Source organism: Nerophis ophidion, linkage group LG07 (assembly GCF_033978795.1).
Source record: "Nerophis ophidion isolate RoL-2023_Sa linkage group LG07, RoL_Noph_v1.0, whole genome shotgun sequence".
Lineage (NCBI taxonomy): Eukaryota > Metazoa > Chordata > Actinopteri > Syngnathiformes > Syngnathidae > Nerophis > Nerophis ophidion.
The window spans coordinates 64,981,664-65,007,375 of NC_084617.1; the positions used below are offsets into that span (position 1 = coordinate 64,981,664).

Consider the following 25,712-nt stretch of genomic DNA (forward strand, 5'->3'; position numbering starts at 1 on the left):
ATTAAGTTGGCTGGCGACACCTCAGTGGAGGACCAGATCAAGTGGGGGTGATGAAACAGTCTACAGAGAGGAAATGCCAGGGTTGTGCACCAAAAATAGCCTGAGGCTGAACACTACAAAGACCAAATAGATTGGCATTGATATTAAAAGACAGCAAGGGGAACTGGAAGTAAGTGGATGTGTGGAGGCAGTGACCTCCTTTTAAGTTCCTGGGAACTTTCATCTCGGAGGACCTCACTGCCAACACTTCAGAACTGGTCAAAAAGGCACAGCAGAGACTCCACTTCCTTCGTATGCTGCAGAGGAACCAACTTAGGGAGAAACTGTAGATATCTTTTTTTGGGGGCCAACATAGAGCCGGAGCTGATGTACTGAATAATTGTGTTTTTTTGTCTGCTCTATTACAGAAAGGAAGGCTCTGCAAAGAGTGAACAAGACAGCGGAGAAGATTATAGTCTGCCCTCTACCCTCCCTGGAGGACATTGCTCGATCTCGCAGTCTCGGATGAGCAAAGAAAAATCCTGTGTTAGAATAATTATGTATATATTATCACACTAACTTTAGTATGCTTAAAGTCCGTTTCTTCAGTTATTAGCTGTTGTGCTCAAGTTAGACTGTTTCTAATCAATGCAAGAACAAAACTTCCTGTCTGAGGGGTGGCCCCAGCCACAGATTTTATCTTTGTTTTAACCGCTAACAGCCACTTCAAGGCCCCCAGCCCATGCCGTCACGTACTGTGCGTCCTGGACCTGCTTTGCATACTATATATGACCCCTCCTTTTAGAGGTGGCCTCAGTGATGTTGACTATGGAACTCTGAATAAAAAGAGGGGCGCGGGAGCTGAACCTTAGAGCGTAGGGCGAGGCTGTGACTAAGTGTGCAGCGCCATGCGTTCTCCTCATGAGCTAAATTGAATTCTGTCTCTGCATGATTCCTTGCTGCTTGTCTGATTAATAGATGTCATCAGTGTTTGAACCTGACATCCTGGTGGACAACTCTCGCTCTGGTCAGCACTTGTTCAACCTGCTGCTATCAGGGAAGAGAGATTGGTCACAAAAGAGTAGGAAAAAACAAGTTAAAAACAGTTTTTATCCGTGGACCATTAGTATATTGAATTTGTCCCAATAGCCTACACTGTTTGTACTAGTATTTATGTATATATTTTTCACAAGTTATTTAATTGTTCATATTGTATTTCAACTGCACCCAACAGAGTATTTTCGTCATGTCATGTTTGAATATGTGTCAATCGTCAACATGAGCACTGAAGATTCTCTTTTTATAGTTTTTCATATTGCACTGATAGCCTCTTTCTGACCGCGGTGCACACATCTGTGTGGGAGTTTTCACAAATATTCCAGATGTGCCAAATAGAGACGCCAGGCAAGTTCAAGCTTGATAAAAATCGCATTGCAAGCGCTAAATGTTTATATTTGCCACTATTATAGGCAATTTAATAATCTATATATTTCTCCATATACATTAAGACCTACACGCTAAATGGATTGCACTCTCTTTTTTACTCATATAGAAGACAAATTCCTCTGCGCATAATCTTAGTACCGGTAGATCTGCTTTGTGTACGGTATCAAGTTTGCATATGTTTTACATACAAACCTTTAGTACAAGCCTGGGCAATTTTTTTGACTCGGGGGCCACATTTAGAGAAAGAAATGTGTCTGGGGAACCGGTATATCTATTTTTAGGGACACTAATACAAAACCTCACAATAATGTCTGATTGAAAGCTAAAATGTTATGACAGACCACATTAAAAAAAGAAATGGAATTTCAAATTTTTTACTGAATGAGACACCCGGAATGTACATGAAAATAAAGAATGTGAGATTTACAATATTAACTATGAATGATAAAACACTGAATATTGACAACATGTGGGTTCTGAGCCGAGGATGTCGTTGTGGCTTGTGCAGCCCTTTGAGACACTCGTGATTTAGGATTATATAAGTAAACATTGATTAAATGAACATATGAACATTACACACCCTCCCGATTGACATATTTTACAATCAAGCGAAATGCAACAAAAATACAACGAAATATGTAGTGTTCCTGTTTTTTGACTCCCTGTTTTGTTTCCATGACAACCCGTTATTTTTCACCTGTCTTCATATCACGCACCTGATATATTTCGACTCACGCACCCGTTGTTAATCACGACAGCACTATTTAAGCCTGTAGTTGCCAGGCAGTCAGCTGGCGACATCACCCTGTACACACCCTTGTTATTCATGCTGATGATCCATGCAGCTCTTTTTCATGCTATTTTCTCATTCCAAGTAAGTTTTCTTTATTCATGCCATAGTTTGCACGTTTTGTTTTATGTCCATAGTTTTGCCTTTGTGGTAGTTTTGTTTTCTTAGCCAGGTTTTGAACCTCTGCTGAGAGAGCCTTTCGTTTGTTCCTTTTTTTCCGAGTTAAGATTAACATCATGTTTTTACCTTCACGCCATGTCCGATCCAGCTGTGACTTAGAATACCGTAGTAACTAATTAGAATACCATAGTAACTGTTTAGATTAACATAGAAACTAGTATATTAAAGGCCTACTGAAACCCACTACTACCGACCACGCAGTCTGATAGTTTATACATCAATGATGAAATATTAACATTGCAACACATGCCAATACGGCCTTTTTAGTTTACTAAATTGCAATTTTAAATTTCCCGCGAGGTATCCTGTTGAAAACGTCGCGGAATGATGACGCTTATGATGACGAGTGCGCGTGACGTCTCGGGTTGTAGCGGACATTTTTTTCCAGCCCGATCCAAGCTATAAGTAGTCTGCTTTAATCGCATAATTACACAGTATTCTGGACATCTGTGTTGCTGAATCTTTTGCAATTTGTTCAATTAATAATGGAGAAGTCAAAATAGAAAGATGGAGGTGGGAAGCTTTTAGCCTTTAGCATCACAAACACAGGCGGTGTTTCCTTGTTTAAAATTCCCGAAGGTGAAGCTTTACTATGGATCAAAGCGGTCAAGCGAACATGGATCCCGACCACATGTCAACCGGCAGTTTTCGGTGAGAAAATGGTGGTAATAAGTCGGCTCTTACCGGAGACATCAGCTGAGCTTCCGTCCTGCTGCAGCTGCGTGGCTTCCCTCAGAGACACTGGCGGTCACCACACCCGTGACCACAACCCTCCGACTTTCAGGTACTATAAAATCTCACTAAACACTAGTAACACAATAGGCAGATAAGGGATTTTCCAGAATTATCCTAGTAAATGTGTCTAATAACATCTGAATCGCTCTCACTGCCCTCGCCTTTTTTTTTTTTTCCCTAGTGCTTCACTCTAACTTTCCTCATCCACAAATCTTTCATCCTCGCTCAAATTAATGGTGAAATCTTGGTCCAAATCTCTCTTTCTGCTGGTGGCTATGTTTATAAACAATGTTCAGATGTGAGGAGCCCTACAACCCGTGACGTCACGCGCACATCGTCTGCTACTTCCGGTACAGGCAAGGCTTTTTTATTAGCGACCAAAAGTTGCGATTTTTATCGTCGATGTTCTCTACTAAATCCTTTCAGCAAAAATATGGCAATATCGCGAAATGATCAAGTATGACACATAGAATGGACCTGCTATCCCCGTTTAAATAAGAAAATCTCATTTCAGTAGGCCTTTGAAGTTAAAGTACCACTGATAGTCACATACACACTAGGTGAGGTGAAATTACCCTCTGCATTTGACTTGTACCCTTGTTCCACCCCCTGTGAGGTGAGGGGAGCAGTGAGTAGCAGCGGTGGCCACGCCCGGGAATTATTTTGGTGAATGCTGATTGGTGATATCATGCAAAAGTGCAGATTCCGACCATTGGAATACTTAGTATAGTTGAAGACAATTTGTCTATGTTTCAGTTTTTTCCTCTGCATTTGTCTGTTTCCTGTGTTTAGTATTTCCTGTCTTTTAGTTCCTGTCAAGTGCTCTCAATTTGTCAGCTTTCTGTCTTGTTCCCTGAGTGCTGTGTTCCTCCTCAGTGTGTTTAGTATTTCCTGTCCTTAGTTCCTGTCTAGTGCTCTTATTTTGTCAGCTTCCTGTCTTGTTCCCTGAGTACTGTGTTCCCCTTCAGCTGCAGCTGATTGGCATCTGGCCACACCTGTTGCCAATCAGCCGGCTCCTATTTGTACCTCCTTTGTCTTGTGTCAGTGGCTGGATCATTGTATTGTCATTTGTATTGTCGTTGCCACATGTCACTCTTGTGTCTTTTTGCATCATTTCAGCTATTACCTGTCGTGCTACATCTTGTCCTGGTCGTCGTAGCGATAAGCTGTTTTTGTTAGCCATAGCTATTTCCAGTTTTTCTGTTTGTTATCCTCTAGCTTCCATGCTAAAGTTCCTTTTTGTTTTTTTGTTAGCTTCTATGCTAAAGGCCTTTTGTTTTTTATCCGCCCACGTGCGCGCTTTTGGTTTGAACCCTTTGTTTGGTTTTGTCTTAATATTTATATTAAAATCATGTTTGCTCACTCCATGCCTGCCTCTATCTCTGCATCTTGGGGTTCAACAACAATTAACTGTGGCAATTAGAAAACATCACTGCACATCATAATAGCAGCTACACTTTCCATCTTAAAGATCTAAAAAAATTATTTGGAAATGTCCGGCGGGCCAGATTGAAAAGCTTAACAGGCCTTAATTTTCCCAGGTCTGCTTTATTAGATCAGGGCCTTAGTGTCTACTACACTGTCTCCATTGGGCAACTACTTTGTACCTGAACTTTGCTGATACTGAGAATGTGTCCGTCCTCCTGAATGATGTCATTCCCTTCCAGGGACTGACCATCCTTGAGCCAGCTTAGGGTGGGAGGGGGTACTCCCTCTGCCAAGCACTCCAGCTCCAGTGGGCTGTTAACTGCAATGGTCAGCTCCTCTGGGGTGCCCTGAGAGCGGGATATCCTTGGAGGCTCTGGATTATGATAAGGAAAGGTATTATTACTAAAATGGTCAAAACAGATTTAAGTTTTAGGTTGCAAAAACAGATCATTCCTGTTGTTTATTGATAAAAAACAACCTTCCTTTATTGTGTATGCAAGGTTATATTTACCCCACAACATAGTATAAAAGCACAAATGGTTTAGGACAGGGGTGTCCAAACTTTTTCCACTGAGGGCCGCACACTGAAAATTCAAAGCAAGCGGGGGCCGTTTTGATATTTTTTATTTTAAAAAACAATACAATATATGTATAAAAAATATAAATTTCGGCCTCCACTCAGGCTTGATTCTCACGACTGTGTTGGAGCCACTATGGATTGAACTTTCACAGTATCATGTTAGACCCGCTCGACATCCATTGCTTTCGGTCCACTAGCGGGGGGGGGGTTGCCCACATCTGAGGTCCTCTCCAAGGTTTCTCATATTCAGCATTGTCACTGGCGTCCCACTGGATGTGAATTCTCCCTGCCCACTGGGTGTGAGTTTTCCTTGCCCTTTTGTGGGTTCTTCCGAGGATGTTGTAGTCGTAATGATTTGTGCAGTCCTTTGAGACATTTGTAATTTAGGGCTATATAAATAAACATTGATTGATTGATTGATTGATTCCGGGGACCGCAAAGGGTTTTGGCAAAAAAAATATTAAAAATGTGTCATTATTCAGTATTATTATTTTTATTATTATTCACGTTTTAAATCTCTAGATCAGGGGTCGGGAACCTTTTTGGCTGAGAGAGCCAAGAAGCCAAATATTTTAAAAGGTATTTCCCTAAGAGCCATATAATATTTTTTTTTAACACTGAACTCAACTAGGGGGCTTCACGGTGGGATAGGGGTTAGTGCGTCTGCCTCACAATACGAAGTTCCTGCAGTTCTCCCCGTGAATGCGTGGGTTCCCTCCGGGTACTCCGGCTTCCTCCCATTTCCAAAGACATGCACCTGGGGATAGGTTGATTGGCAACACTAAATTGGCCCTAGTGTGTGAATGTGAGTGTGAATGTTGTCTGTCTATCTGTGTTGGCCCTGCGATGAGGTGGCGACTTGTCCCGAGCGTACCCCGCCTTCCGCCAGATTGTAGCTGAGATAGGCGCCAGCGCCCCCGCGACACCAAAAGGGAATAAGCGGTAGGAAATGGATGGATGAACACAACTAAACGCGTGCATTTTTAAGTAAGACCAACATTTCCAGAGTACAATAGGTCTCTTATTCTTTGTAATAACATTGTTATTCTGAAGCTAACTGTGGAGGGGGCGTGGCCTGCGGGCCTGCAGCAAAGCAGGATGTTGCCAGGACCGGCCTCGAAATCAGCGACAGGTGCGTAGACGGCCCACCTGGGCCTTGTTATCTAATCACCTGTCGACCTGTTATAAGCGGCAGCCAGGAGGAGAGACAGAGTTGGGGCTGGAGCCAGAGGGCGAATGAGGACGAAAGAGAAATAGACAATTGCTGGAAAGCAACTGAGAGACTAATTGAAAAAAAAAAACAATATTTTATCCCTAAAACAGGCTCTCGTGTCGGTGCTTGGTGGTCTGAAGAACCCCCAGGAGGGCAAGCCCAAAACTAACCAATAATAAATAAATTACTTCTTACCATTAACGCAACTTCTTGAACATAAAAATGCATGAGAATGTTTTATATTTTGAATGTTATTTTTAACACTATGATTACAAGTGGAATTATTCATTACTTACCGTGTTAAACAATGTCAGCTCAGATTTATCCGAGAACCGGATGCAGTCATCAAAAGAGCCACAGGTTCCCTACCCTTGGTCTAGATCATGGGTGTCAAACGCACGGCCCGAGGGCCGAATCAGGCCCGCGAACAGGTTGTATCCGGCCCGCGGGATTTAGTTTGCCACGTATAAAAATAAACGTGAAATTTTTGAACGAAAGAAACTGCTGTTCTAAATGTGTCCACTGGATGTCGCAATAGCAATTCTTTGTATATTTGTAGATGATACAAAATATGTACAAAATAAACTATGTGGTGTTAGTATATTATTCGAGGAAAATAATCAAACTACATAAATAACACCCTTTAATTTATCTTGATAGGTTGAAAAGAAAACACCAATGAGTTGACTGATTTACATTATCACATAATTTATTCAGAAAATGTAAATAACGATAAAAAAAAATAGAATACTATTAACTGTACAAAAAAACCCAACAGAATAATGATTTGTAAATTTGCAGAAAGTGCTTGTTCTATTTTTAAACAAAGATCTGAAGTTATCTTTATTTTTAAGTTATCGTGCTGTGATTTTACCAGACCGGCCCTCATGAGAGTAGATTTTTCTCCATGTGGCCCCTGATCTAAAATGAGTTTGACACCCCTGCTCTAGATCAACATTAGGTCAATATAATAATTTTAAAGATTTAAGTTGTATGCTATTTTTGTCACCAAAAAAAACATTTTTGTGGCAAAGTTGGTAGAGTGGCTGTGCCAGCAATCTGAGGGTTGCTGGTTCAATCCCCACCTTCTACCATCCTAGTCACGTCCGTTGTGTCCTTGGGCAAGACACTTCACCTTTGCTCCTGATGGGTCGTGGTTAGAGCTTTGCATGGCAGCTCCCGCCATCGGTGTGTGAATGTGTGTGTGAATGGGTGAATGTGGAAATAGTGTCAAAGCGCTTTGAGTACCTTGAAGGTAGAAAAGCGCTATACAAGTATAACCCATTTACCATTTTATGGAAAATTCACAAAATATGCAATATTTTCATCCAATATTTTTTTTAACTGGAATATTTGAGATTATATTATAATTGGAGCATTAAAAAGGTCAATAACTCATAACACCATTGATTTTGATTAATTATTTATTTTTGAGCAATGACACTTAAAAACAAATCACACTAAAATTATTGGGGATCCAAAAGGGTTTTACTCATTAAAGTGTCAGATAATAAATTATACATTTTTTTTTACCGTTTACTTTTAACACAATAATCTCAAGGTCAACTTCAGATCCATCCGTCAATTATACGTTTTATTGTTGTTTATGATTTTTGTTTGTTCGTTTTAGTCACTTCTTTTAAAAAAAACAGCTCGGTTTTTTATACGGCAAACACGGTATAGCTCGGTTGGTAGAGCGGCCGTGCCAGCAACTTGAGGGTTTCAGGTTCGATCCCTGCTTACGCCATCGTAGCCACGGCCGTTATGTCCTTGGGCAAGACACTTTACCCACCTACACCCAGTGCCACCCACACTGGTTTAAATGTAACTTAGATATTGGGTTTCACTATGTAAAGCGCTTTGAGTCACTAGAGAAAAAAGCGCTATATAAATATAATTCACTTCACTTCACAAAATATGCTACATTTTCCTTAAAAGTGGAAAATTTAACGTGACATAATTGGAGCCTTGAATAGGTCAATAATTCATAATAACGTTGATTTTGATTCATTATTATTTTTTAAAGAGTAAACATTGCAACATTTTCTTGTTACATTTCACCCGTTTGCTCTTTGATATCACTTTTTACGTTTTAAAAATTTTTCAATCGTATTTTTAAAATGTGCCGTGGGGCCGTTAAAAAAATTACCCGCGGGCCGCAGTTTTGACACCCCCGGTTTAGGATATAGAATAGAATAGAATAGAGTTTTATTGTCATTATTGCAAAGAACAACGAAATTGGAGCAGATCCTCCTAAGGTGCATATACAATATGGTAATATAAATAGTAAAAAAAAGATAGAGATGAGAGATGTATCTATGTATATGTATATATATCCACACAGATGCATATATGCATGCATGGATATTTAGATGTTTTCGACTTACCTAGTACGGTGAGGTTAAAGGTCTTTGTGCTGCTTCCAGCCTGGTTGCTGGCGACGCAGCTGTAAAGGCCTGCTTCTGAGGGGGCCACGTCAGCCAGCTGCAGCCGTGTCTCCTGTCCATCCAGCAGCAGGTTCCGATGAAGTGACAAAGGCTGGCCGTCCTTCATCCATGTCAGTGTTGGCGGAGGGATGCCACGGGCTTCACAGGTCAACGTTACCAAGGAGCCCTTGACTACTGTTACTGGTTCCACCGGTTCCACATAATCCACACCAGGGGGGACTGCAGTGTAATAAGAATTGGGATTCATTAGTACTCAAACTTTATGTGAAATATGTTTTTTAACTGTTAAAGCCTGATCTACTAAAGGTGTGCATGTATTAAAACACGGGCAAACTTGATAGCACACGCAAAGGTGATCTACTAAGCTCGAGTACGGAGGATTGCATCACTTAAGTGAGCAAAATCCAATCCAATCCACTTTATTTATATAGCACATTTAAACAACAATAACGTTTCCAAAATAAAATGATAAAAAAATAAAAAATAATAATAATTAAATATAAAACCAATATAAAAACAAATATGATTAAAAACAATTTTAAAGGGTAAAATCAATTAAAGGGGAACATTATCACCAAACCTATGCAAGCGTCAATATATACCTTGATGGTGCAGAAAAAAGACCATATATTTTTTTAACCCATTTCCGAACTCTAAATGGGTGAATTTTGGAGAATTAAACGCCTTTCTGTTTATCGCTCTGGAGGGGATGACGTCAGAATGTGACGTCGCCGAGGTAATACAGCCGCCATTTTCATTTTCAACACATTACAAACATTGGGTCTCAGCTCTGTTATTTTCCGTTTTTTCGACTATTTTTTGGAACCTTGGAGACATCATGCCTCGACGGTGTGTTGTCGGAGGGTGTAACAACACTAACAGGGAGGGATTCAAGTTGCACCACTGGCCCGAAGATGCGAAAGTGTCTGCCGCCAGACACCCATTGAATGTACCAAACTGTCTCCACATTTTACCGGCGATGACAGACATGGCACAGAGATGTATGGATAACCTGCAGATGCATTTGCAATGATAAAGTCAACGAAATCACAAAGGTGAGTTTTGTTGATGTTGACTTATGTGCTAATCAGACATATTTGCTCGCGGCGTGACTGTCAGCTAATCGATGTTAACATGCTACGCTAATCGACGCTAACATGCTATTTACCGGCGGTGCTAAAGTAGACATGGCACAGAGATGTATGGATAACCTGCAGATGCATTTGCAATGATAAAGTCACAGAAATCACAAAGGTGAGTTTTGTTGATGTTGACTGCCAGCTAATCGATGCTAACATGCTATTTACCGGCGGTGCTAAAGCAGACATGGCACAGAGATGTATGGATAACCTGCAGATGCATTTGCAACTATATTGCGTTTCCTTCCACCCACATTTAATGCGGAAAAAACACTTACCAATCGACGAATTTAAGTTGCTCCAGTGTCAAAAGATGCGAAAGTCCTGATCGTTTGGTCCGCACATTTTACCGGCGATGCTAACGCAGCTATTCGGCCATGCTATGGCTATGAATAGCGTCAATAGCTATTCGCTCAATAGCTTCAGTTTCTTCTTCAATACTTTCATACTCCAACCATCCGTTTCAATACATGCGTAATCTGTTGAATCGCTTAAACCGCTGAAATCCGAGTCTTAATTCGAGCTAATGTCGCTATATCTTGCTGTGCTATTCGCTGTTGTTTGTTTACATTGGCAGCACTGTGTGACTTCACAGGGAAATGGATAGTGGCATCGCAAATAGCGAAAATCAAGCACTTTAAAGCTTTTTTTAGAGATATTCGGAGACCGGTAAAATTTTGAAAAAAACTTCAAAAAATACAACAAGCCACTGGGAACTGATTTTTATTGTTTTTAACCCTTTTGAAATTGTGATAATGTTCCCCTTTAAAACAGTAAAATAGAAATCAAAGTGTAGAAAAAAAAACAGAGGACAGAGGACCACACAACTCATGTCGTGTTAAAAGCCAAAGAATAAAAGTGGGTCTTAAGACGAGACTTAAAACACTCCACTGTGGAAGTAGTTTGAACATGGAGGGGCAGAGTGTTCCAGAGCTTAGGGCCGACCACAGAGAAGGCCCTGTCTCCCCTGGTCTTAAGTCTGGTCTTGGGCACCACGAGCTGGAACTGGCTCTCGGACCTCAGAGCGCACGAAGGAGTGTAAATTTGGATGAGGTCCGAGATATACTGAGGTGCCAGTCCATGTAAAGATTTAAAAACAAACAGCAATGTTTTAAAATCAATTCTAAAATGAACAGGGAGCCAGTGCAAACTCGGTATTACAAGAAAACTTCACGTTTTCTTGCAATACAGAGTTGTTTGAGCCTGCACTTCCGCCAGAGAGAGAGAGGGCGAGTGAGTGAGTGAGAGAGAGGAAAGGGAGCAACTTGAACCTGTGACTTATGGTCTAGTCGCCGTCCACTTATTCAGCATCTAATATGGGTAATATTTCAGAAAAACGCTGTATTATTCTAAAATTCAATGTGTCAGCTTCTGTTTTTGCCGGACGTCGGAGCACAGCGCATCAGTTGAGCACGGCACATCAAATCCCGCACAGAGTAGAGCGGATCGTGCAGGACAGGAAGTAGTGTACAAAATACAAAATAAAACACCGGGTTTATTTTCAAAATAAAATGCACTCTGTTTACGGCTGATCACATTTCTCTCACAGTAGAGGTGTAGATATAAAGTTGTATTGCGTTTCAGTTGTTTAGTCTGAGCCTTAAGTGAGAAAGACCATAAGTTACAACTTAATGGTGTGGGTCATCATTGTCACCGACGTCCCACTGGGTGTGAGTTTCCCTTGCCCTACCGAGGATGTCGTAGTGGTTTGTGCAGCCCTTTGAGACACTACTGATTTAGGGCTACATAAGTAAACATTGATTGATTGGTTGATTTTCATCAAGTTAAGGGAAGAAGGACAGATTTTCACATTGAAGTTTTTTCCATTTGGGTATCTATTTCATTTATTTATTTTTTTTCAAAGTTCATGTTGCACTGTTCAATGTTCAATATTAAAGTGCTTATCTTTAACAATAAATAGCCTAATAATAAACCAGTGTTTTGCTGCTTTTCATGTCTTCCAAGCCTATGATAATGTGAATTAAATCATTATGACAATAATTTGTTGACACAAAAGAAATGGCAATCACTTTTACCTACAAAGGACACACAGCTAAGTAGTTAACTTCCTATTAACACATTTAATTTTACATTAATTTCCATATTGTGTAAAGGACCAAAAAAAAATGTCCTGCCCTTTTCTGACTTTGAGCCCAGGATCAGCAACACACTAATACACTCCTTTTTAAGTTTTAACAGACGCATTGTCATTATTTGCAAAAAAGTATTTATAATGGATAATTGGTGATACCAGCCTGAATATTACTCTATGGCCTCAATTGTTGAAAAACCTTCTTGCAACACACATTTTTATTCATCCTTAAATGCATTTTTGCATAATTCCAGACACACCATAACAACAGTAGCGCCTCCCAGAGACCACCTAAGCTTTGGCGTGCTAAAAATAGGTATTGCATTTTTCGGATTATAAGTCGCTTCGGAGTATACGTCGCACCGGCCGCAAATGCATAATAAAGAAGGAAAAAAACATTTATACGTCGCATTTTGGGGGGAAATTTATTTGATAAAATTCAACACCAAGAATAAACATTTGAAAGGCAATTTAAAATAAATAAAGAATAGTGAACAACAGGCTGAATAAGTGTACGTTATATGACGCATAAATAACCAACTGAGAAGGTGCCTGGTATGTTAACCTAACATATTATGGTAAGTCAATCAAATAACTATAACATATAGAACATGCTATACGTTTACCAAACAATCCGTCACTCCTAATCGATAAATCCCAAGAAATCTTCTTCCTCGATGTCGCTTCTAAACAACTCTGCCAACTTCAAAGGTATGCGCCGATTCCTCTTGTCGTTTTCTGCTGCATATTTCACTACGTCCAGCCTGTAATCTGCAGTACATGATTTCCCTTTAGGTGCCATTTTTGTTCAGCCCTTCTCAGTTTTTATAAGTTACCGCCAACGATGAAATGATCCATTTTAATAGCTACAGCAGTAGCATATAGCACAGGGGTCGGGAACCTTTTTGGCTGAGAGAGCCATGAAAGCCGAATATTTTAAAATGTATTTCCATGAGAGCTTTATATTATTTTTTAACACTGAATACAACTAAATGCGTGCATTTTTAAGTAACGTCAACATTTTTTGAGTACAATAACTCCCATATTATTTTTAATAACATTTTTATTCTGAAGCTAACCAATAATAAATAGAATACTTCTTACCATTAATGCGCCTTCTTGAACAGATGCGTTAGAAAACGAATGGATGGATTAAAATGCAGGAGAATGTTTTGTATTTTGAACATTATTTTTAACTCCGATTACCAGTGGACATATTAATTTCTTATCGTGTTAAGCAATGCATACATCAAAAAAACCACATCTGGCTCTAGAGCCATAGGTTCCCTACCCCGGATATAGCATATAGCAATTAGCATCCCATGACCCACAATGCACTTCTGCCATGACCTTCCCCCGCCGAATTCTTATTGGTTGACGTGTGTGTGACGATTGCTGACATTTTCTTCGTCTCTTCCCCAAATGAGATAAATAATATTATTTAATATTTTACGGTAATGTGTTAATAATTCCACACATAATTCGTTCCAGAGTATATCTCGCACCCCCGATTAAACTGTGAGAAAAAAAACTGCGATTTATAATCCGAAAATACGGTACTGTTATCTAGATCGCATTTCCAAATCGTCCAAAATTGGCATGATTGACCGTTGGAGTGTATGATGTCATGAATGTGGAAGTGAATAAGGCCCTTTTGAAGTTAAACGTCAGTGGTACCTTGCACCTGGACATCGTAGCTGAGCTCAGCCAGACCAGCCGGACTGCGAGCTATGCATGTGTAGACTCCAGCATCTGACAACTGTAAAGCAGAAATCCTAAATGATGGGAAAATGGGAAAAGTCAGCATCACTTCAATTCATATTAGAAACGAGTAATCATGTAACTATTAAAGGCCTACTGAAACCCACTACTACCGACCACGCAGTCTGATAGTTTATATATCAATGATGAAATATTAACATTGCAACACATGCCAATACGGCCTTTTTAGTTTAACAAATGGCAATTTTAAATTTCCCGCGAAGTGTCGTGTTGAAAACGTCGCGGTATGATGACACGTGCGTTTGACGTCTCGGGTTGTACTTACTTACTTACTTACTTACTTACTTAGGCCTTAATATTCCCTGAGGAACATAGGCCACCAACGAAAGCCTTCCATCCATTCCGGTCTTGTGCCCTACGGTCGAGTTGTTGCCATGACAGCCCCTCAGCCCTCATCTCCTGTTCCGTGCTTCTTCTCCAGGTTGTTCTTGGTCTCCCTCTGTTTCTTTTTCCCTGTGGGTTCCATGTTAGTGCCTGTTTGGTGATTGATTTATTGGGTTTTCTGAGTGCGTGGCCTATCCAACTCCTGATTTACAATTCCACTGGTTCTTGTTCGGTGAGTTCCCACAGGTTGGCATTGGTGATGGTGTTTGGCCAGCAGACTCCTAGGACCCGACGGAGGCAACAGTTTACGAATGTCTGAAGTTTAGTGAGTATGCTATTGGTGGGTTTCCATGTTTCTGATACGTACAGCAGGATGGATTTGACATTTGAGTTAAATATTTTCAGTTTGGTTTTGAGAGAAATGTTTTTTGCTCTCGGGTTGTAGCGGACATTATTTTAGTCGTCTGCTTTATTTGCATAATTAAACAGTTTTCTGGACATCTGTGTTGCTGAATCTTTTGCAATTTGTTCAATTAATAATGGAGAAGTCAAAGTAGAAAGATGAAGGTGGGAGATTTTAGCCTTTAGCCACAAAAACACACTGTGTTTCCTTGTTTAAAATTCCCGAAGGCGAAGCTTTACTTTGGATCAGAGCGGTCCAGCGAACATGGATCCCGACCAAATGTCGACCAGCAGTTTTCGGTGAGAAAATTGTGGTAATAAGTCGGCTCTTACCGGCGACATCAGCGGAGCTTCCAGCAGCGTGACTTGCCTCAGACACCGCATGGGTCAACACACGTACCGACTTTAGGTACTATTTAATCTCACTAAAACACTAACACAATGGGCAGATAAGGGATTTTCCAGAATTATCATAGTAAATGTGTGTAACAACATCTGCAATCGCCTTTTTTTTTCTTAACTTTTTTCTTTTTTTTTCTAGTCCTTCACTCTCAATATCCTCATCCAGTAATCTTTCATCCTCACTCAAATTAATGGGGAAATTGTCGCTTTCTTGGTCGGAATCGCTCTCACTGCTGGAGGCTATGATTATAAACAATGTTCAGATGTGAGGAGCCCTACAACCCGTGACGTCACACGCACATCGTCTGCTACTTCTGGTAAAGGAAAGGCTTTTTTTATTAGCGATCTAAAGTTACGAACTTTATCGTCGATGTTCTCTACTAAATCAGTTCAGAAAAAATATGGCAATATCGCGAAATGATCAAGTATGGCACATAAAATGGACCTGCTTTCCCCGTTTAAATAAGAAAATCTCATTTCAGTAGGCCTTTAAAATAATAGATGATCAGTTTTGCAAACACACCTCAACACAGAGTCACCAGAGACGAGGCGTGTGCGAGGTGATAGAAGTAGCGGTTGGCCATTCTTTAGCCAGCTGATCTGAGGGGGAGGATTTCCTTCTGCATGACACTCTAGAGTCACAGCACTGTCCTGTGTGACCTGCACCTCTCTGGGCTCTGTGGTCTCACCCGAGATAGATGGCGGTACTGGGACAAGAAACCATATATAAATATATAATTTCAAACACTTGTTCATTATTGAAACTGACCGAGGACAAAGAGGGTGTAGATTTGGCTCTCCTGGCCAGCAGGACTGACGGCCACACATGTGTATGTTCCCGAATCCTCAGGACTAAGCCTCAGCAAAGTTAAAGTGCTGCCATCAGGAGTCGAACTGGTATTAATAACAAATAAAACAGAGTATTCAAACCATTGCCGTATATATTATACAAACCCTGTTTCCATATGAGTTGGGAAATCGTGTTAGATGTAAATATAAACGGAATACAATGATTTGCAAATCCTTTTCAACCCATATTCAGTTGAATGCACTACAAAGACAAGATATTTGATGTTCAAACTCATAAACTTAATTTTTTCAAGTAAATAATAATTAACTTAGAATTTCATGGCTGCAACACGTGCCAAAGTAGTTGGGAAAGGGCATGTTCACCACTGTGTTACATCACCTTTTCTTTTAACAACACTTAATAAACGTTTGGGAACTGAGGAAACTAATTGTTGAAGCTTTGAAAGTGGAATTATTTCCCATTCTTGTTTTATGTAGAGCTTTAATCGTTCAACAGTACGGGGTCTCCGCTGTCGTATTTTACGTTTCATAATGCGCCACACATTTTTGATGGGAGACAGGTCTGGACTGCAGGCGGGCCAGGAAAGTACCCGCACTCTTTTGCTACAAAACCACACTGTTGTAACACGTGGCTTGGCATTGTCTTGCTGAAATAAGCAGGAGCGTTCATGATAACGTTGCTTGGATGACAGCATATGTTGCTCCAAAACCTGTATGTACCTTTCAGCATTAATGGTGCCTTCACAGATGTGTAAGTTACCCATGCCTTGGGCACTAATACACCCCCATACCATCACAGATGCTGGCTTTTCAACTTCGCGCCTATAACAATCCGGATGGTTATTTTCCTCTTTTTTTCAGAGGACACCACATCCAGAGTTTCCAAATATAATTTTAAATGTGGACTTGTCAGACCACAGAACACCTTTCCACTTTGCATCAGTCCATCTTAGATGAACTCGGGCCCAGCAAAGCTGGGGGAGTTCCTTGGTGTTGTTGATAAATGGGTTTGGCTTTGCATAGCAGAGCTTTAACTTGCACTTACAGATGTAGCAACCAACTGTAGTTACTGACAGTGGTTTTATGAAGTGTTCCTGAGCCCATGTGGTGATATCCTTTACACACCGATGTCTGTTTTTGATGCAATACCGCCTGAGGGATCAACGGTCCGTAATATCATCGCTTACTTGCAGTGATTTCTCCAGATTCTCTGAACCTTTTTTTGATTTTACGGACCGTGGATGGTAAAATCCCTAAATTCCTTGCAATAGCTCGTTGAGAAATGTTGTTCTAAAACTGTTCGACAATTTGCTTACAAATGGGTGACCCTCCCCCCATCCTCGTTTGTGAATTACTTAGCATTTCATGGAAGCTGCTTTTATACCCAATCATGGCACCCACCTGTTTCCAATTAGCCTGCACACCTGTGGGATGTTCCAAATAAGTGTTTGATGAGAATGTTCTCAACTTTATCAGTATTTATTGCCACTTTTCCCAACTTCTTTGTCACGTGTTGCTGGCATCAAATTCTAAAGTTAATGATTATTTGAAAAAAAAAAATGTTTCTCAGTTTGAATATCAAATATGTTGCCTTTGTAGCATATTCAACTGAATATGGGTTGAAAATCATTGCAAATTATTGTATTCCGTTTATATTTACATCTAACACAATTTCCCAACTCATATGGAAATGGGGTTTGTTTTCCAACACCAGAATTACATTCTCATCATGATTATCAGAACCCCACGTGTTTCCTATTGAAAGAACACGATTGTTAAACCTCCATTCATCATGCAAGCTACCGCACAGCTGCAAAACAGCTGCTCTTAATGATCTCCATGAATGTACCATAAACAAATTTGTCTCCCCACCCATTCATCTCTCAGAATAATAACCTCCTTGAGTGTTAATGATTTGTAGTTTATTTACCAAACCTTTTGGGAATGACAAAGATTAATACCATTGGCTCATGTTGAACAAATTGAGCTACTTTGTGAAAAATACACATAATTCATTGTTACTAACATATCATACACTTCCAAGTGCGTCATTCTGCCAGGAAGGGAGGATCGGGAATGACTCACGCAATGTGCCGAGCATCTGACCCTTCCAAAGTTACGCCGTCTTTAAGCCAGCTCAGGTGAGGTGAGGGGTTTCCTGCTGCTTTGCACTCAAGTGTGACTTCTTCTCCCGTGGGTGCACTGATCTCAGATGGATGGTCAGAGTCCAGGATGGTAGGGGATACTGAGTACGACAAAGTCGATGACAATTTCGGTCCATAAAGGTATTGCAATAACATTTGACACAGGTCATTAAATACCCTGCACTGTGAGCATGAAGTCCTTTTGTTCCTGGCCTTCACTATTCTTGGCCACACACGTGTAGGTTCCGGCATGGGAAAGTGTAAGAGGCCCCAGCTCAAGACGGTTCCCTCTAATAGACCACTGCCACTGTAAGCTGCTTTCTGGAAACAGACACATTATCTTAATACGATCTACATTTCCACTGTGTTCGCCTCCCTCTTACCAATAGGTGTTCCGTCTTTGAGCCATGTGATGCTTGGCACGGGGACCCCTGAAGCCTCACATCGCAGAGATACATGAGAGCCCAGGGTGTGGTTTAGGGATTCCTGGAGAGGCCCGTCCAGAGCAGGTGGAACTGTTCAAATACAATGTATTACATTTTGTTCTTACTGTATTCTCTATCAACTACGAACCCTGTTTCCACATGAGTTGGGAAATTGTGTTAAATGTAAATATAAACCAAATACGATGATTTGAAAATCATTTTCAACCCATATTCGGTTGAATGTGCTACAAAAACAACATATTTGATGTTCAAACTGATAAACATTTTATTTTTTTGCAAATAATCATTAACTTTCGAATTTTATGCCGGCAACACGTGACAAAGAAGTTGGGAAAGGTGGCAATATATACTGATAAAGTTGAGGAGTGCTCATCAAACACTTATTTGGAACATCCCACAGGTGTGCAGGCTAATTGGGAACAGGTGGGTGTCATGATTGGGTATAATAACAGCGTCCCAAAAAATGCTCAGTCCTTCACAAGAAAGGATGGGGCGAGGTACACGCCTTTGTCCACAACTGCGTGAGCAAATAGTCAAACAGTTTAAGAACAACGTTTCTCAAACTGCAATTGCAAGAAATTTAGGAATTTCAACATCTACGGTCCATAATATCATCAAAATGTTCAGAGAATCTTGTGAAATCACTCCACGTAAGCGACATGGCCGGAAACCAACATTTAACGACCGTGACCTTCGATCCCTCAGACGGCACTGTATCAAAAACCGACATCAATCTCTAAAGGATATCACCACATGGGCTCAGGAACACTTCAGAAAACCACTGTCACTAAATAGAGTTTGTCGCTACATCTGTAAGTGCAATTTAAAGCTCTACTATGCAAAGCGAAAGCCATTATCAACAACATCCAGAAATGCCGCTGGCTTCTTTGGGCCCAAGATCATCTAAGATGAACATTCGATATCGTGTCATCCGGACCAAAGGGGAAGCGAACCATCCATGGTATGGGGGTGCATTACTGCCCAAGAATTGGGTAACTTACACAACTGTGAAGGCACCATTAATGCTGAAAGGTACATACAGGTTTTGGAACAACATATGCTGCCATCTAAGCGCCGTCTTTTTCATGGACACCCCTGCTTATTTCAGCAAGCCAATGCCAAGCCACATTCAGCACGTGTTACAACAGCGGGTACTTTCCTGGCCCGCTTGCAGTCCAGACCTCTCTCCCATCGAAAGTGTGTGGTGCATTATGAAGCCTAAAATATGACAGCGGAGACCCTGGACTGTTTTCGACTGAAGCTCTACATAAAACAACAATGGAAAATAATTCCACTTTCAAAGTTTCAACAATTAGTTACCCAAGTTCCCAAACGTTTAAAAGAAAAGGTGATGTAACACAGTGGGTAACATGCTCTTTCCCAACTACTTTGGCACATGTTGCAGCCATGAAATTCCAAGTTAATTATTTGCAAAAAATAAAATAAAGTTCATGAGTTTGAACATCAAATATCTTGTCTTGGTAGTGCATTCAATTGAATATGGGTTGAAAATGATTTGCAAATCATTATATTCCGTTTATATTTACATCTAACACAATTTCCCAACTCATATGGAAACGGGGTTTGTACTACTGGGACCTATGATGATGTTTGTCTTTTCTGATTTGTAAATTACAATACTCATGTTAAACAATGTCAAAGCGTTAAATCATAAGGTTTTATGGTTTATGGTTAAGGTTTATAAATGTAACTGTGGAACATAATTCATGCAAAGCTTACACAAAAACATATCCAATACATTATCTAGACCACAAAGAAGTATGTTAAAGGCCTACTGAAATAAGATTTTCTTATTTAAACGGGGATAGCAGGTCCATTCTATGTGTCATACTTAATCATTTCGCGATATTGCCATATTTTTGCTGAAAGGATCTAGTAGAGAACATCCACGATAAAGTTCGCAACTTTTGGTCGCTTACAGAAAAGCCCTGCCTTTACCGGAAGTTGCAGATGATGACGTCACATATTGATGGCGCCTCACAAAAACAGCTATTTGGACCGAGAAAACGACAATTTCCCCATTAATTTGAACGAGGATGAAAGATTCTTGTTTGAGGATATTGATAGCGGCGGACAAGAAAAAAAACAAAAAAAAACGCGATTGCATTGGGACAGATTCAGATGTTTTTAGACACATTTACTAGGATAATTCTGGGAAATCCCTTATCTTTCTATTGTGTTGCTAGTGTTTTAGTGAGTTTAACAGTACCTGATAGTCGGAGGTGTGTGTCCCCGGGTGTCTTGACGCCAATGTCTCAGGGAAGTCGACGGCAGCTTTATGGACGGGGCAAGCTCAGCTGATCTCCAGTAAGAAGCGACTTTTTACCACAATTTTCTCACCGAAACCGGCTGGTTGACATTCGGTCGGGATCCATGTCCGCTTGACCGCTGTGATCCATAGTAAAGTTTCACCTCCGGGAATTTTAAACAAGGAATCACCGTGTGTTTGTGTGGCTAAAGCATGGGTGTGTACTCTGGTTCGCGGGCCATGTAATTTAATCTGGCCCTTGAGGCAACATCAAATTAACATTACAGCTGGCCCGCCGTTATTACACAGCAGCGGTGCCGCTGTAACATCTCAATTTCTCACACTTGCCAATCCTCCCGAATTTCAGTGCCCCTCCCGAAAATCTCCCTGGGCAAGCATTCTCCCGTTTTCCACCCGGACCACAATATTGGGGGCCTGCCTTAGAGGCACTGCCTTTAGCGTTCTCTACAACCTGTCGTCACGTCTGCTTTTCCTCCATACAAACAGCGTGCAGGCCCACTGGCATAATATATGCGGCTATTACACACACAAAAGTGAATGCAATGCATACTTGGTCAACAGCCATACAGGTCACACCGAGGGTGGCCGTATAAACAACTTTAACACTGTTACAAATATGCGCCACACTGTGAACTCACACCAAACAAGAATGACAAACACATTTCGGGAGAACATCTGCACTGTAACATAAAATAAACACAACAGAACAATTAACCAGAATCCCTTGCAGCACTAACTCTTTCGGGACGCTACAATATATTTTGATATTTACTTCGGAAGGCTGCAAATAGAAAAGAGGCATTAAATTTGTATTTAAATTTTATTTGATATGCCATTGATATGTTTTTATTATTATTTGAAACTCGATTTTGCATGTCACTATAAAGTTATATAAGCCTTGCTTGTTCAATATTTAATGCAAAACTTGTTTGGGTCCCTATTAAAAGGTTGATTTGTTCAACCTTGGCCCGCGGCTTTGTTCAGTTTTAAATTTTGGCCCACTCTGTATTTGAGTTTGACACCCCTGGGCTGAAGGCTAAAGCTTCCCAACTCCATCTTTCTACTTTGACTTCTCCAATACTAATTGAACAAATTGCAAAAGATTCAGCAACACAGATCTCCAAAATACTGTGTAATTATGCCGTTAAAGCAGACGACTTTTAGCTGTGTGTGTGTGCGCAGCGCTCATATTTCCTAACAGCCCGTGACGTCACGCCTACACGTCATCATTACGCGACGTTTTCAAGAAGAAACTCCCGGGAAATTTAAAATTGCGGTTTAGTAAACTAAGAAGGCCTTAAATGCTTCTAGCAGTAGAAGCCTTTAAGTCTCACCTTAAAACTCATCTGTATACTCTAGCCTTTAAATAGACTTCCTTTTTAGACCAGTTGATCTGCCGCTTCTTTTCTTTCTCCTATGTCCCCCCCTCCCTTGTGGAGGGTGTCTGGTCCGATGACCATGGATGAAGTACTGGCTGTCCAGAGTCGAGACCCAGGATGGACCGCTCGTCGGGACCCAGGATGGACCGCTCGCCTGTATCGGTTGGGGACATCTCTACGCTGCTGATCCGCCTCCGCTTGAGATGGTCTCCCGTGGACGGGAATCTCGCTGCTGTCTTGGATCCGCTTGAACTGAACTCTCGCGGCTGTGTTGGAGCCACTATGGATTGAACTTTCACAGTATCATGTTAGACCCGCTCGACATCCATTGCTTTTGGTCCCCTAGAGGGGGGGGGGGTTGCCCACATCTGAGGTCCTCTCCAAGGTTTCTCATAGTCAGCATTGTCACTGGCATCCCACTAGATGTGAATTCTCCCTGCCCACTGGGTGTGAGTTTTCCTTGCCCTTTCGTGGGTTCTTCCGAGGATGTTGTAGTCGTAAGGATTTGTGCAGTCCTTTGAGACATTTGTGATTTGGGGCTATATAAATAAACATTGATTGATTGATTGATTGATTGGTATTGGCATGTGTTGCAATGTTAATATTTCATCATTGATATATAAACTATCAGACTGCGTGGTGGGTAGTAGTGGGTTTCAGTAGGCCTTTAAGTGTAGATTAGAACCATCAACACAAGAGACTTCCTCACCATAAACTGCCAGCCTGAATGTCCTATCTACTTGGCCAGCAACATTGGACACTTTGCAGGTGTAGGTACCACCATCCGCCATCTGGGGGAAAATTCGATTTTTTTTTTAGGAGGGATTGTTTACGTGAGAAAAGCCAGTTTAACTTCAGTTTTAGTTTGTAGCTTCAAACGTTCCCTGACCTGAACCCCTGTGATCTCCAGTTGGTGGCGATCTGTCCTCAGTCCATTCCCTGTCACCAGTTGGAGTCCATTTTTATACCACGTGACGTCAGGCTCAGGGACACCGTGGGCCTCACATCGCAGAATGACGGAGGAGCCAAGCTGCGGGGTCAGCAAGTCTGACTCAGCATCCAGACGAGACTTCAGGGTGGGCAGGACTGTTGGTTTGCATTTACAAAGAGAACATGAGCTCATTGTGATACATTGCAACTTGCCATGATTCACTTCTTAACTATCCTCTAGCTCTTTTTTTTTTTTTTTTTGCTGAGACAATGCTTTCAAGATTGGATCATCTGTGTATGAAGCTCACCATAAACACTGAGGACAAGACTCTTCTGGTCTTGGCCAGCGGAGTTAGAGGCTGTGCACACGTATTGTCCTGCATCCTCGACTCTGGCCCGAGGCAGCTGCAGCATCTGGCCACCTACAATATTGCAAATTAAACAAAAGGAATGGGAAGATTTTATGAAGCATTGGGTTTTTTATTGTTTATATATATTTTTGGATAGATTTGTCTAGGTTTCACCTGGCAGAATGTGGATACCAGTACTGAATTGGAGTATCTGCCCATCTTTGGTCCAGGTTATTTCTGGCGGAGGGTATGCTTGGACATCGCAGAGCAATGACACCATGTGACCCGCAGTGATGCTAAGCTCCTCCTCTTTAGGACCTATTATTCTTGGGGGCACTGAGGGGGGAATTATGTTTTATGCATGAGGAGACGTGAGTCAGCAAGTCTTTTGTAAATTACAGTCGTCCCTTGCTCCATCGCACTTAAAAAATTGCGGCTTCACTACACTAAAAAAAAGTTAAATTTTTTTTAAAGCATATTCTACTATATTTGCCCTAAATTAAGAGTTGAATTTACAAACCCCGTTTCCATATGAGTTGGGAAATTATGTTAAATGTAAATATAAACAAAATACAATGCAAATCATTTTCAACCCATATTCAGTTGAATATGCTACAAAGGCAACATATTTGATGTTCAAACTGATAAACTTTTTTTTTTTTTTCAAATAATCATTAACTTTAGAATTTGATGCCAGCAACACGTGATAAAGAAGTTGGGAAAGGTGGCAATAAAGACTGATAAAGTTGAGGAATGCCCATCAAACACTTTTTTGGAACATCCCACAGGTGTGCAGGCTAATTGGGAACAGGTGGGTGCCATGATTTGGTATAAAAACAGCTTCCCAAATAATGCTCAGTCTTTCACAGGAAAGGGTGGGGCGAGGTACACCCCTTTGACCACAACTGCGTGAGCAAATAGTTAAACAGTTTCAGAACGTTTCTCAAAGTGCAATTGCAAGAAATTTAGGGATTTCCACATCTACGGTCCATAATATCATCAAAAGGTTCAGAGAATCTGGAAAAATCACTCCACGTAAGCGGCATGGCCGGAAACCAACATTGAATGACCGTGACCTTTAATCCCTCAGACGGCCCTGTATCAAAAACCGACATCAATGTCTAAAGGATATCACCACATGGGCTCAGGAACACTTCAGAAAACCACTGTCACTAAATACAGTTCGTCGCTACATCTGTAAGTGCAAGTTAAAGCTCGACTATAAAAAGCAAAAGCCATTTAACAACAACATCCAGAAACGCCGCCAGTTTCTCTGGACCCGAGATCATCTAAAATGGACTGATGCAAAGTGGAAAAGTGTTCTGTGGTCTGACGAGTCCACATTTCAAATTGTTATTGGAAATATTCGACATTGTGTCATCCGGACCAAAGACTGCTATCGACGCAAAGTTCAAAAGCCAGCATCTGTGATGGTATGGGGGTGCATTAGTGCCCAAAGCATGAGTAATTTACACATCTGTGAAGGCACCATTAATGCTGAAAGGTACATACGGGTTTTTGAACAACACATACTGCCATCTAAGCGCCGTGTTTTTCATGGACGCCTCTGCTTATTTCAGCAAGACAATGCCAAGCCACATTCAGCACGTGTTACAACAGCGTGGCTTCGTAAAAAAAAGAGTGTGGGTACTTTCCTGGCCAGTCTGCAGTCCAGACCTGTTTCCCATCGCAAATGTGTGACGCATTACGACAGCGGAGACCCCGGACTGTTGAACGACTGAAGCTCTACATAAAACAAGAATGGGAAAGAATTCCACTTTCAAAGCTTCAACATTCAGTTTCCTCAGTTCCCAAACGTTTATTGAGTGTTGTTAAAAGAAAAGGTGATGTAACACAGTGGTGAACATGCCCTTTCCTAATTACTTTGGCACGTGTTGCAGCCATGAAATTCCAAGTTAATTATTTTTTGCAAAAAAAAATATAAAGTTTATGAGTTTGAACATCAAATATTTTGTCTTTGTAGTGCATTCAATTGAATATGGGTTGAAAAGGATTTGCAAATCATTGTATTCCGTTTATATTTACATCTAAAACAATTTCCCATGGGCTTCACGGTGGCAGAAGGGTTAGTTCGTCTGCCTCACAATACGAAGTTCCTGCAGTCCTGGGTTCAAATCCAGGCTCGGGATCTTTCTGTGTGGAGTTTGCATGTTCTCCCCGTGAATGCGTGGGTTCCCTCCGAGTACTCCGGCTTCCTCCCACTTCCAAAGACATGCACCTGGGGATAGGTTGATTGGCAACACTAAATTGGCCCTAGTGTGTGAATGTGAGTGTGAATGTTGTCTGTCTATCTGTGTTGGCCCTGCGATGAGGTGGCGACTTGTCCAGGGTGTACCCTGCCTTCCGCCCGATTGTAGCTGAGATAGGCGCCAGTGCCCCCCGCGTGCCCGAAAGGGAATAAGC

At 41.1% G+C, this 25,712-nt stretch overlaps 1 protein-coding gene across 1 annotated transcript in view; it reads right to left on the reverse strand.

Moving 5' to 3' along the window:
• hmcn2 (hemicentin 2) overlaps positions 1-25,712 on the reverse strand; it is a 229,065-nt gene that overhangs the window by 73,911 nt on the left and 129,442 nt on the right. Inside the window, exons 38-49 of the mRNA XM_061906866.1 lie at positions 23,463-23,624; positions 23,247-23,360; positions 22,898-23,094; positions 22,718-22,799; positions 18,277-18,408; positions 18,071-18,214; positions 17,835-17,994; positions 15,709-15,833; positions 15,463-15,646; positions 13,707-13,804; positions 8,739-9,017; positions 4,738-4,931 (exon numbers count right to left, since the gene is read on the reverse strand). Coding sequence (XP_061762850.1) covers positions 4,738-4,931; positions 8,739-9,017; positions 13,707-13,804; positions 15,463-15,646; positions 15,709-15,833; positions 17,835-17,994; positions 18,071-18,214; positions 18,277-18,408; positions 22,718-22,799; positions 22,898-23,094; positions 23,247-23,360; positions 23,463-23,624 — 1,871 coding nt within the window. The remainder of the gene's footprint in view (positions 1-4,737; positions 4,932-8,738; positions 9,018-13,706; positions 13,805-15,462; positions 15,647-15,708; positions 15,834-17,834; positions 17,995-18,070; positions 18,215-18,276; positions 18,409-22,717; positions 22,800-22,897; positions 23,095-23,246; positions 23,361-23,462; positions 23,625-25,712) is intronic.